Here is a 14,228-nt window from a genome sequence, read left to right as displayed (position 1 = left end):
AAGCTGCCTACATCAGTAGGATCACCCTTCTTGAGGATCGGGACTGTCTTTGCAATCTTGAGGCAGTTAGACCTTCCATGAGGCAGCTGTTGACCAGCAACAGCAGAGGTTCCATCAATACCCATAACAATTTTTCAACAGGAACACTGATAGGCCATAGACGTCCTGGCTGTGACTTGTCCTGAAACCCTGAGGAATGTTCATCAGGTCCTCCTCACTAATGGGTTCGAAACAGGTAAACCTATGATGAGACAAAGGGACAGACAATGCTGGATCTGCCATAGATGCTGGTAGACCTTCAACAATCTCAGAGACAGCAGCCATGAAAGCATTGTTGACCTCATCTGGACTCTTTTTGCATCGAATCACTTGCTTGGCTTTATATGAGTCATTGATAATGCTCCAAGCCACCTCAACAGGATTGTGAGATTCATCAATCACTCTAGCATTGTAATCGTTTTTAGCACGATCCACCTCTGTCTATATTTTATGTTTTTGGCTCTGATATAATGCCTGTGTTTCTCAACAGATAGCACACCATTTGACTTAGCCTTGTACAACATTTCAACAAGCACTCTCAAGCTTTGCAAATCAGATGTGTACCAACCACTTGTGGAGCAGTGCTTGTTTGACCTTGGTTTATTTGTTCTATTTTGCAAGTTCGGCTTGAAGGACACTGCCGGGCAAAATGAGTTGAAGGCCAAAACCAATACAAGGTGGAAAAAGTCAAATCTGTCCTTTTTTGAAACAATCATCTGCAGAAAAGTCCATGCAGTCAGTCCCTTCCAGGCATTTCCTGAGAGCCTCTACACTGCTGTCAGTCAGCCTTCTGCTGTAGAACTCACCTATAATTAGTCACCCAGACAGGACAGTCAGTACCCACCCTCACGCGCGCTGCTCCACATCAACAAAAACTGCACAATGATCTGCTACAACTGGGTCTACAATGAGCACACTATAGGCCTATGCACTATGGTTGTCATTAGTTGCTACTCCATCAAGGCAATTCAAGCCTCTTCTTGTCGGTGCCAGGCTAGTCCAAACAAGTTGGACCAAAGACCTTAATAAGCCGCGTTTACACCGGAGTTGGCAACAAAAAATTGCCAACTTCGATTGCAGACGCTACTTGCCAATGGAAGTCTGCAACTTGTACTTGCAACCTGGGCACATTATTTGTTTTTAGGTCTGCAACCTGCAACTTGCAACTAAACTTTACAGTATGTAGAAAATCAGACTAGAATGTCGAGTGCTGAAGAGGTTGTTCTTGCTGCGGAGCGTGTGTTATTTTATCAAAATGTAAAAAACTGAGAAGATACTGGGTTCGACCTTCATTGCAGGCAAGAGCAAAGTATAGCGGCAGCGATCTTTTAAATGATTTGAATCGAGATGATACAGATCCTTTGACGGGAGAATTGAGATGCGATGGCAGTGTAAAAAACTTTTTAAGAATGTCAAGTGACGATTTTGAAAGTTTAATTGTTGGTATTGGACACATAATTAGTAAACAGGATACTAACTACAGGAAAGAAATTCCAGTGCGAGAAAGATTGGCTATTACATTGCGCTTTTTGGCGAGTTGCGACTCTTATACTAGTCTCAGTTATTTGTTTAAAGTTTCCAAAAGTGCGATATCTATTTTAGTGCCAGAGGTTGGTGAGGCTGTTATAGGTTTCCTGAAGGATAACATACAGGTGAGCAAAGAAAGAAAATTACTAAATATTGTTATTTTCAGATACCTTTTATTTGTTTACGTTGTGCACTGAGTTTATAAATCTAGACAAAAAAAAGTTACAACCTGGTAGTGACTTGTTAATAAAATATGAGTTAAATGTTTCAAAAAAGTAACACAATTCATAAAATTAGAAATAAATGTATACATCAGAAAAACTCCAAATCAAACAAAGAAACTCTATAGCTTAAGTAATGTATAGCTTAGCTTGAGTAATGTATATAGCTTAGTTAATGTATTGGCATCTTCATCACCATCAGGCTCCAGAACCACTTTTTCCCTTCTTATTAATTCGTTGGAATGTTGTAATCAAATTCCTCATTTTAGACTGGACTTCAAGTTTGTTTACTTTTATTTCCTGGAAAATTTCATTGCAAGCATAATTTTTTAAATTTTTGTTTTTAAAATCCGAAAGGGTGTGGTTCCACAAGACAGGCTTCTCTCTAAACAACTCTATCAAAGTAATGACCTGATCATTTGTCCACTCCACTTCACTTGAAAGATTTTCCATTGCACTAGCACAAACAACAACCATACACAAAACACAACTCACGACGACTAGCCTGCTTGAACTGAGGAACTGACGCAGCGCGACCACGTGGAGCCAACAGGCGGGAGGGGTAGCGGGGTAGTTGCAGACTCAAGTTGCAGCTCAAGTTAGCGCTGCAACTCGCATTGCCGACCGGGGTTGGCAACCGCCTTTGATCTTTACCGACTCCGGTCGGAAAACCAAATTTCGGATGCCAACTCGCAAAATCGGTCTCCAACTACGGTTGGCAATGTGAGTTGCAGTTGTTTTAATGCGTGCAACTCAAAATTGCCGATAAATGTCGGCAATCATTGGTTGCCAACTCCGGTGTAAACGCGGCTTAAAGATGCATAGACTCACATGCAGCGCTAGTGTTTTACTTGGAATTGAACATGTGAAAATCGGCCATTGAGGGGTCAACCTGCAAGATTATTACAAGCCCATAAGTGGTGATTTGTTTGTATATGGTGAATTAATCAATGATAAATATTGAATTATTTGAAATTTTCTTGAATTCTTGTTACATAAAAACGCTGGAAAATAGCTGGTTAGATTACCAGCAATGACAAAGTTTTGTTCAGCTATAAATTGTAGCAATAGATAAAATAGAACTGCCAACATCTCGTATCACAGGTAACTACAATCTACAAAATAAATACATTTAGCTATACGTTTAATAATACTTAAAACTAATTTTAATTGCTCACTTGTTCTTTATTTATGTTAGTTTGAAACTCTGCAACCACTCATATTTTTTTTGCAGGTTTAGTTCAAATAAATTGATTGTAATAAGGCCCAGGTTAGTTCTTACCTAGGCCTTGTAACCTGGGTAAGTCTAGTCTACTTATCCAAGTTAGTAAAAATGAATTTTTATACATTTAATGTCTGATTATTAGAGATTTTTATTCTAGTTCTATCGTTTGTATAACCAGTAGCAGTTTATAAAAGAGTACCTATGCTAAATTACTAAAATGGTATAAATATTTTTGTAGCCTAATTGTTTTGTAAACAAGAATTAATACAAAAAAATCTGGTTGAGGAAGTAATATTTTTATATTAAGCTAACTAATTTATTCAAAGAATCTTAAATGTGATTTATTAGAAATATAGACCGTGATGCCTGTTTTGTGCTTGAAATATCTTGAATACTTTCACATGATTTTTAAAGTTTGCCTAATCATCATTCATGCTTAACCTAGGTAGATATAATTTTTTAATGGAATGTTGAATTCTTGAATTAATCAATATTCTTTTAAGTATGCTTAATCATCATTTATGGAATGGAATGTTGAAATCTTAAGATGAAAACCGCATTGATGTGTTTTATGATTTTAAACTTTGTCATAATTTGCATGGCTGTTCATTAATATTTATTTATTCGCTCATTAAAATATAATTAAGAAAGGAAAAAACAGGTACCTACTATACAAATAACTTAGCCCATAGACTATTATGAAATCACTTCGAAAAACAATCAAATAATTATTGACTTAGCAAAGTGAGGTCTAAGATTCAAGTCAAAGGTTTTGTAACCGCCTTAGTTGTTGCAACATTTTAGTTGTTTACAACAGATGCTTGGCATTGTCGACACAACAACCCAAAAAATCATTAGTCATTTACACACCGATATCTCGCCAACACAACAGGGCAGAATTTACTCTGATGGACAGTATTAGAGGAGGCGCTGTGATTTATAACTACGTGAGGTCTACTGTTGACAGAAATACTAGTTTATGTCATTTATTGGCAGTATGTATAATCTCAGTTTCCAGCCTGTTAATATCAATTCAAACTTACAGGTCCCATTCAGAAATAAAGAGCTTTTAAAGAAATGGTTGGTGAAACTTCGGAGAAAGTCTTTCACGCCCACTGTCAACAGCTACGTATGCTCGGCGCACTTTGAAGCTGACTCATTTCTGCGAGGATACCAATGTAAGAAGTTGAAAGAGGATGCCTTACCAACCATATTCAACTTTCCTGATCATCTCATCAAGGTTGGTATAGTGTTTCAATACAGTTGGCGTATATTATGCAAACACATGGGTTATCAAAGTTTATTGGGAGGGTCCTTAATCTGGGGAACACTTTTTAGAATACCAAAAACATATACTTGAGGTGATATTATCATAATGGGAAATACTGATATTATCAGTATTGAGAAAACGTGTTCCCCCTGTATAGGACCCTCCACAAGTGAATGAATAGCTAATAGAACATGGAACTTGTTCAAAATAAATGTTCTGTTCTACTCTGATTCATCGAGCTTGAATACTAAACAGTTTTCAAACTGGAGGTTTAGTCATAACTGTCTTCTCAGCCCGACCAAGTAATAATAGTGTAATGGAAAGAAAAATAAAAATCTCAGTACCCTTTTTGAGATTTTTATTTTTCGTTCTATTATTATTACAAGTAGCTCTATACAGAAAAGAGATAAATAACAGTGTAGTCTACTTTTCACAGAGCACTACTACTTACAATATGATTGTATGGGCCAGCCACTGCCATCAGCCGCTCTGAGATCGCCTAGTTCAATATGTAGATGACACTGTTCTCCCTCTGGCTTCCCCCGCTTTTGCTCCCCAGTCACCTCCGCTTGTTACTGCTTCTTGAGGAAGCTTGCTGTCCTGACGCTACATGGTTGTTTCTCTTTTTAAAGAAGTTATAAATGTATTACACCTTCCCTTGTTTGAATTTAAACTACTACCGCGACTAGTTAGGAAAAGTTATTGTGAAAGTACTCCGCTAAATATCTAGATTTGGATCTTCTTTGTATAACCTCTTCGCTGCGACATGGGCCCATGTATTCATCATCGCCAGTGCAAGTGAGTCCTGATTATCTGAACGTGCTACCGCCTACCAGAACGAGGAGAACGCTCTTACAGTCCACTGTGAACCCGCCATACCCGAATGAGACGCTTTCAAAGGTAACAATTTTATTTTCTGAGCTACTAAGTCATATGTTTAGAAGCCCACCTCATTGGCTCTAACATGAAACCTGGTCACTCCACGGCCGAATATTGGAGGAAAAGACAGTGAAAACGCTCATTTCAATTTATTCTGAGGTTTTCTTTGTGAGTTTTCTTGGAAAATCGTAAATTTTCGATTTGGACGCTTTCGACCGCCATCTTGTATCAAAATCTGAAAACATCAATTAGTGACTTATGATATCGACTATCGAGCTGTTAACTATCGATCTTTTACACCCGGTTTGATATAACCTAAAAAGTTTTGTTTTGGTTTTGAACTTCAGTGCCTAACAGTCAGCTACAAACTTTTACCGCTAACTGTGTGTTTTCTTACCGCTAAACGTTGTGAATTACCGCCTATCTTTTATTAATTGTAAATATTGAACTAGAAACTATTGATTTTGAACTTTGATCTTGAACTATTTCTTGTTAAATATGAACTTTTTCGGCCATTAACTTAAACTTTTCTGACCGCTAATCTGAACTTTTTCGATTGTGAATTTCAATCTGGTAACCTATTTTTCTATTTCTGTATGATTATTCATAACAACCATGGTGTCGAATTTTCCATTATTGGATAAGCTAAGAAAGAAGCACAGCTCAACACTGTCATGAACAAATTTTGGAAAACCAAAGAGGCCATCCCCATTCGAAAAGAGTCATTGCCCAAAGATGAGTTGTGTGAGAAACTGTACCAATCCACTACTTATCGCACCTCTGAAGTAAGGTATGTTGTGTCACTGCCTTTCAAACCTGGTGCTCCCGCTCTGGGCAATAACCACAGCAAGGCATACCGCAATCAGTTAGCACTAGGTACTGAAAAAATTGTGTCAATCTGATGTCACTTGTTTTCTGTCCAACTATGGTATAAATTGGAAATTCATCCCTCCTTACGCACCCCACCATGGAGGCCTGTGGGAAGCTGCCGTCAAATCCGCTAAAATGCTGTTGTATCACTGTATTGGAGACAAGGCTCTCACATATATGAAGAATTTGACACAATATTCACCTGCATAGAAAGCATTTTGAACAGCCGACCGCTAACTGAACTGTCTTCACAGCCTGCAGAAGCCGCTTCTATTCTAACACCTGGCAATTTCCTAGTAGGTGGACCCCTGACCGCACCACCGCAACCGATAGAGACTAAAGAAATACTATCAACTCGCCGTTGGAGACATTGTAACCAAATGATGCAATTCTTCTGGAGCCAATGGTCAAAAGAATATCTATGCACACTAATGAACCGCACAAAATGGAAGGTTACTGAAAGAAACTTACAGGTTGACGATTTGGTTGTAGTCAAATCAATCAACACCTCGCCGCTAAGCTGGCCGCTAGGCAGAATTGTAGCGCTGCACCCTGGCAAAGATGGAATTGTCAGAATAGTGACAATCAAATGCGCCTCTGGTAATATTGTCAGAGACCTAAGTAAAATTCACCGCCTCATTTAGAACAATCTAACAATGTTATTGTAAATAGTTTGGTTTTACCCGCATAACCTGTGACTGTCCGCGTTGCTTTGTTGTCACTGCCTTGTGTTATCTACTGTACCGCAACATCCTGATGACCGCACTGCTGTTTGCTGCTTTGCTCCACTTAACTGTTTTGATGACCCCACCTCTGTTGACCGCACCTGTGACTGTCCACGTCGCTTTGTTATCGCCACCTTGTGTTATCTACTCTGCCGCAACATCCTGATGACCGCACCACTGTTTGCTGCTTTGCTCCACTTAGCTGTTTTGATGACCGCACCTCTATTGACTGCACCTGTGACTGTCTGCGTCGCTTTGTTATCGCCGCCTTGTGTTATCTACTCTGCCACAACATCCTGATGACCGCACCGCTGTTTGCTGCTTTGCTCCACTTAGCTGTTTTGATGACCACACCTCTGTTGCCGCCCCGCTTGTCTACTTCTATGACCGCACCGCAGTTCATGTCTACACGCATTTCGCAACTTGTGCTGTGCCACCCCACTTGTCTACTTCTATGACCGCACCGCAGTTCATGTCTACGCGCATTCTGCAACTTGTGCTGTGCCACCCCACTTGTCCACTTCTATGACCGCACCACAGTTCATGTCTACACGCATTCCGCAACTTGTGCTGTGCCGCCCCGCTTGTCTACTTCTATGACCGCACCGCAGTTCATGTATATGCACATTCCGCAACTTGTGCTGTGCCGCCCCGCTTGTCTTCACGTCACACTCCCGTGTTCACACCACATTGCTCTGGACTTCTCCGCTCACTGTATTCAAGACCGTAGACCCATCGCCATCTAGTTATTGCCGCCCGCCCTGCTGCAATGTACAGTGTTTGTTGCTGCTTCACCCGATTTAGCCATTTGAATCGACCGCGCTCACCCACGGCCATCTAGCATGCCACTGCCATCAGCCACTCTGAGATCGCCTAGTTCAATATGTAGATGACACTGTTCTCCCTCTGGCTTCCCCCGCTTTTGCTCCCCAGTCACCTCCGCTTGTAACTGCTTCTTGAGGAAGCTTGCTGTCCTGACGCTACATGGTTGTTTCTCTTTTTAAAGAAGTTATAAATGTATTACACCTTCCCTTGTTTGAATTTAAACTACTACCGCGACTAGTTAGGAAAAGTTATTGTGAAAGTACTCCACTAAATATCTAGATTTGGATCTTCTTTGTGTAACCTCTTCGCTGCGACATGGGCCCATGTATTCATCATTGCCAGTGCAAGTGAGTCCTGATTATCTGAACGTGCTACCGCCTACCAGAACGAGGAGAATGCTCTTACAGTCCACTGTGAACCCGCCATACCCGAACGAGATGCTTTTAAAGGTAACAATTTTATTTTCTGAGCTACTAAGTCATATGTTTAGAAGCCCACCTCATTGGCTCTAACAATGATTGTTGATTTTGTCCATGCTTCTTGGAACCGTATTGAATAATTGAAGAGACTTGAGATTTTTTAAAAAAATCCACTTAATTTTATTCATGTATTTTTGTAGTGAATAATACTGGTGACCCCTGAGTTGGAGAACTTGCTCAAGAACTGTTGTATTGTAATCTTTAAACCCCGCAACTTTTAATTATACAGAGTTGATGAAAATTTTGGAAACAGCAAAATATTTCTTATACAAGAATAATATTGACAGAAGGTTTTATTGGGGTTCCTATTTGAAATGAAAAATTACTCTGTCACTTAACATATTTGTCCCTCATATGAATCCAAATTCATGTTCCAAGAGAAAATGAATGGCAAAAACTGCACATTAATACCTGAACCCATATCAGTTTGTTGACATAAAAGTTGTAAATTATGTTGTATATTTACCAGTTATCATTTTTCTTTTCAGTTGAAAAGATGTAGACCATCTCCTAGGAAGAGGCAGGCAGAGAATCCCCAGACCTCCAGCAATGATGATGACATCACACTTGCTGAAGTACACGCAGAACATAATTACAGCCTACCTGGAAGTCCGAGTAAGTTAAGAAGAAAATTAGACACTGTTCTAAAGAGGAAGGACAATGTAATATTAAAAACTAATATAAAAATTGCTACATTGCGCAAGAAAAGTGAGCTCCAAGAACACAGAATATCTTGTATGCAGGACCTGATTTCAAGACTGAAGGATGAGAAGCTTCTCTGTGAAAAGACCAATGAAACATTGGAGAATTTCTCAGCTGTTCAAAATGAAATTTTCAACAGACTCAATGGCCCCAAAAACGCTCAATACAGCAATCTCTTAAAATCATTTTAACTAACCCTTCACTTCCACTCACCAGCAGATTACGAGTTTGTGCGTGGAAAACTCAACTTATGTCTACCTCATGTAAATACTTAAAGGAATTGGGTAAATACAGTTGATGGCAACCCTGGCTTCACCGAAGAAGCATTTATTGCAATAAAGAATAGGATCAATTCTGTACCATATCCAGTATATGTAACAGTGACATTTGATGAGATGTCAATAAAAAAACAGATAGATTGGGATGGTAAGCAAATGATAGGCAACGTTAATTATGGACCCAATATTGAAGTAAATACTACAGAAGCTGGTGAAGCATTAGTTGTGATGGTAGTTTCACTGAACTGTTGGTGGAAAATACCAGTTGGTTATTTTTTGGTAAGAGGGGTTTCCTCTGATGAAAAAGCATGCATAGTAAGGAGTGCATTAGAAATGCTTCACAATGTTGGAGCAAATTGTGTGTCATTAACATTTGATGGTTTAACAGCCAATATTAGTATGGCAAATAAATTGGGTGCTGATCTCAAGCCAACTGAAGAAATTAAAACTTGGTTCTCGCATCCTATCACTGGGGATAAAGTATTTGTACTTTTAGATGTGTGTCATGTTTTCAAGCTTTAGCTGTTGAAAAGCGAAATGTGCGTGTTTGTGATGCTTTAGTCTGTGCACACGTTTAGATATAACATTTTGTCACTACAAAACAGCATTTAAATTTATAATATCTCAGATGGCACAGCATGATAAGTCACATTATTAGGTTTTGCCTTCTTACGAGTTTCACAATAAATTATGAACATATCAAAAAATGTTAAAGGCTATTGATAACTCCACTACTGTACTAGAGCTTATATCACATATCTGAATTTGCCAACTTGTAGATCTTTATATGAGGAATAGTACGAATAAAGTTATCTCATTTTGAAAAAAATATTATAAAAATATTAGCCTACTGTATTTGTATTTCTTAAATACTGTTACTTCATACTCTCATCCTGTATATTTATTGAGTTTAATAATGTCAAGCTATCCATTGATCTATGAGTTAATCTAGTTGAACAAGTATTGTATAATTAAAATAATGATAAAGCAATTTGAAAATTACATATTTTTTAAATTGTTCAAATTATTACTTTGATCACTCTACCACATATAGTTTATGTATGGTTTATTGAATGTTGTAGACTATTTAAATGTATGAAGTTAGAACCTATTAATTTATTTTGGCTGTAAATTTAATTTTAACATAGATGAACAAGGCACATGTAAAAATGTCATTTAAAAAACATTGATTTGTCAATGAAAATTCTTTTAACCATTGTAATCTATATTGTTTTTCCTTGTAATCACCCATTGATAACATTATTGTTGTTTAAATAATTTTAATAGTGGGTTCGATGAGCTGCTGTGTGAGTATATTTACTACAATATCAACAGCATTGATCAAAAACAGTCATCAAATTATTATTTACTGTACTGTACTCTGGAAAAAACTCCAGTTTTGAATTACCGGTAAGGGTTTTTGAAAATTATGGAGTCTGAGCACTAGTGTTTCAGCTCGTGATTTGGCATTTGCAAAGACCTTAAAGAGATATCTTTGAGGTCTTTGGGTATTTGTATAAAAATGTAGAGCTTCAATGCCATGAGCTTATGAAATAATAGTTTAAAGTTTGCCAGAAACTTATGAATTCTACTACTACAAATATCAGTTTGATTTATTTATGATTGCAGAAATAATGTACTAATTGATTAATTTATTTATTGGAATTATAATTCAAATTTATAAAATTAAAGAAGTATAGATGAAAAATATAATTCTAAAATATGGCACAGAACACTACTCATCAATGATCGAAAAAATTGCATTTTTATAAAAATTCAAAGCACAAAACTTTTAAAGCCTATTTTATTAGATGAATAAGGAAGGTTATTTATAATAGCCTCGTTTGAAAACACCGCTTGTTTGTTATGGAAACCAGAGAAATTAAATAGATAGCAGTTAACTTACATTTGAGTAAAGGCAAAATGATAATTAACTTACACTCATGTCAGTGAATTATTAAAACTATATTATGTCTACGGGACTACTATTATAAGGACTTGAACCAATTATTGGTAACTTCAAAATTGCTTCAAATCATATAAATGATTTTCCCTTAGTTAAACAGCGTAATATTAAACTGTATTGCAGCATTCTCTCCCCCATGAGTTTTGAATTTCTCGCGCTAAAATACCTCAATGGCAGCCTTCAATTTCAAGTAAGAGCTGGCATTGGAAAGGCATAGGCATTGTGGGTTCCACACAAATGGCAGTGAGATCCACTGGTTTGATTACAACATTATCATCAATACCACAATATATAGCAACACCCCCATACAATCCCATTCATGAGATAGCCAGTAGTTGACTTAATTGCCTTCCTACCTAAAGAATCTCTTGCCCAGTCAACATCCTCAAACAATTTTAAACATTTGAAAAAGTAAATTGTTATGTAACGAAAATAGAACATCTTTTTCAGTTGAATGAAGCTATTTCAAACTCTCAGAGCCTATCTGAAATAGCCTAAGTGTTGAACTTACAACAATTTCGAAATCAATCAATTTGCACAGAAGCTGGAACCTGTCATGCAGTGTTCCGATCCGATCACGGATGACAATGGCCTAAAAGAAGCATGCCAAAACATGTCACAGACTTGATGTGATTCTGTGATCTGTCTCTCCACTGTACATATATATTGTTCATGAGTAGGATTGGAACGCTGCAAGTCAGGTTTGGCCCGGATTGCTTAATAGCAGTCGTTAGGTCATGTTAGAGGCCCTGGCATTTATCAGGTGTGACCTAAAAACTCTGACAACAGACCTGAGCCAGCCAGGTCAATCGATATTAATATTAATTAAACTGGAAACTCAAGTTTTTTCTTATACTGCTATTTATGACGATGCTTGAGGTAGAATGTTCGATTAACTAATATAACGGCTACTCTTTACTCGAGCAAATTTTCCTTCCCAAAATAGACTTAACTGGCCAGCCTTCCAGAAGCGGGAGTAGAGACACATTCAAGTATCAACTATTTCATAGTATGGCTAAGTTAAGTTATCCAGAAACCTCCCTTTTATCCCCGGGGGATTTTGAATGATCATTCATTTCTCCTAATGAATAATATTCCGGTTAAACCAGGACCAGTTCAATTTTCTATAATGATTATAAATAATAATCAAAATTATTTTGTTCACTGCCATTGGCAACACTGCTCACTGTACTGTTTTCGTGGTTTGGTATTTTCTTTTTTGGTTTAGGTTATAAAATAAACACACAGGCTAGAAAAATGAGTGATATTAACTATTTATTTTACTGTCCTTGTTTTTAGTCTAAAAATTTAAGATTAAACGCTTACTTTAAGCTTGAATTCTGTTTTTTTAGTGATTGAAGTAGACTAACTGGTTCAACAAACATGTCAGATAAAGAAGACTCAGACGTTATGGATGTTGATGATCAGATTGAAGATGGTGAAATAAAAAAATCTGTTTCGCATAAAAAGGAAGCATCAGAGTCAAATTCAAGGTATGTTGTAATTTTAAATTAACGTTTGGTTACTTCTTTGTGTGTAATATTACAACTTTAATAACACTTCTTTGTGTGTACAGTATATCATTGCGTTACAAAACCGTAGTTAGGTTATGTTGTTGTTTAGTCTGTTTTAAATGTTTTAATGATTTAAGAAATATTCATTACTGTACTATTGTATTACGGAGCTACCGTAAAAACAAACTATATACAAATCTGGAATAGACGCGCAGTATTTTTTTCTCTTGCTTACAGGATGCATTGTGGATTGTGGGAAGCTCAATACGAGTGGAACTATTACAGTCTTTCCCATAATAGACATTGTATTCTGTTAACAAACAAAATCCATCGCGTCTATTTCGCCTTTATATTCATAGTAGGGGCCTAAGGCCATGTAATTTTTCCGCTCGTATAGTTTAGGGCCTATATACAGAGTTTGTAAGTATGAGAATTTAGTGCTTGATCAAATCAAATAGCTTTTTATTTACAAAAAACATAATACAAATTTATAAAATTCATTTGCAAATGACACCGCTCTTATCTATCGGGCCAAAAAATTAGAAACATTACACATCGACATGCAGCATGAATAGGGCTGAGATGGTGGTTTACAAGCAATTTTATTATAATGAGTCCCAAAACAAAATTCATAATCTTTAGTATTTCAAGAGATATCCGTTTTCCAACGCCATTGAGGTATCATAGTCCATCTTGTACCGAAACCACTATCTGTGATTGCCCCCAACTTGAACAAGTCGAAGAAATCAAATACTTGGGACTAGTATTAGTTAATAAAGTCACATGGAAAAAGCATCTAAACTATTTGAAACAGAAACTCATGAAATACATAAGAGTATTCTATCTCTTGAGATCAGTGTGTAACTCCATTCTATTAAAGTCTGTACACTATGCTTTGATAAATTCTAAACTCGAATATGGTCTAGCGTTGTGGGGAGGAGCATACACTGTAACCCTGAGGCCGATAGTTGTTTTACAGAAATCTTTCATTCGCATTATCTCCTTCAAGGCAAAGTTGGAACACACAGCACCTCTCTTTAGAAAATTAGCTATACTTTCATTGAAAAATTTATATGTCTACAAAGTGCTCAGGAACTTCTTTGATAGAAGCGTTAATGGCAATTAGTATTTTAATTAAAAAAACAATAATTTGAGAAATAAATGCGAAGCTTGTATACCTAAACCAAATAAAAGTCACTTCATGAAATTTTTTTCTTATTTGGCTCCAAAGTTCTACAACCTGCTGCCCTTGGAGATGAGGCAGTGCAAGATACGATCATGGTTTTTGAGGATGTCAAGAGATTTGTAATGGAATGTGAGAATATTGATACCTTTTTTAGAATTCTCATGTAGACTTGTATATCATAATATTGTACAATATACTGTACTTCGAAGCTAAAATTGATAAATCATCGATACTGTTATGTAATATGTGTCACTTCATATGCGACTGTCGGCCTCAGTAACTACATTTTAGCGAAAGTTTTGTAATCAATTTTATATCACCATCTCAAACAGGTTTAGTACCTCGAGATGCAAATACTCAATTGGCATTTGTAATAGTATTTTCTCATGTTGTAAAATTTGTATTGCTTTTATTATGTATTTCTAAGATGTTGTACTTTTATATTTCTGCCAATAAAACATTTTCATTTTCATTTCATTTACACATTCAAAACTGAATACTCTCCACAAAGAATTGAGTCTG

General features: G+C 36.9%; 1 protein-coding gene across 1 annotated transcript in view; it reads left to right on the top strand.

Moving 5' to 3' along the window:
• Positions 1-4,062: 4,062 nt before the first annotated feature.
• LOC111047623 (cyclin-dependent kinase 11B) overlaps positions 4,063-14,228 on the top strand; it is a 30,065-nt gene continuing 19,899 nt past the window's right edge. The window contains exons 1-2 of the mRNA XM_022333424.2: positions 4,063-4,252; positions 12,359-12,499. Of these exons, the coding sequence (XP_022189116.2) occupies positions 12,390-12,499 (110 nt within the window). The 5' untranslated portion in view covers positions 4,063-4,252; positions 12,359-12,389. The remainder of the gene's footprint in view (positions 4,253-12,358; positions 12,500-14,228) is intronic.

This window comes from Nilaparvata lugens, chromosome 3 (assembly GCF_014356525.2).
Source record: "Nilaparvata lugens isolate BPH chromosome 3, ASM1435652v1, whole genome shotgun sequence".
NCBI lineage: Eukaryota > Metazoa > Arthropoda > Insecta > Hemiptera > Delphacidae > Nilaparvata > Nilaparvata lugens.
The sequence above is the reverse complement of the archived record's forward strand: the minus strand, read 5'-3'. Positions and strand labels throughout refer to the sequence as shown.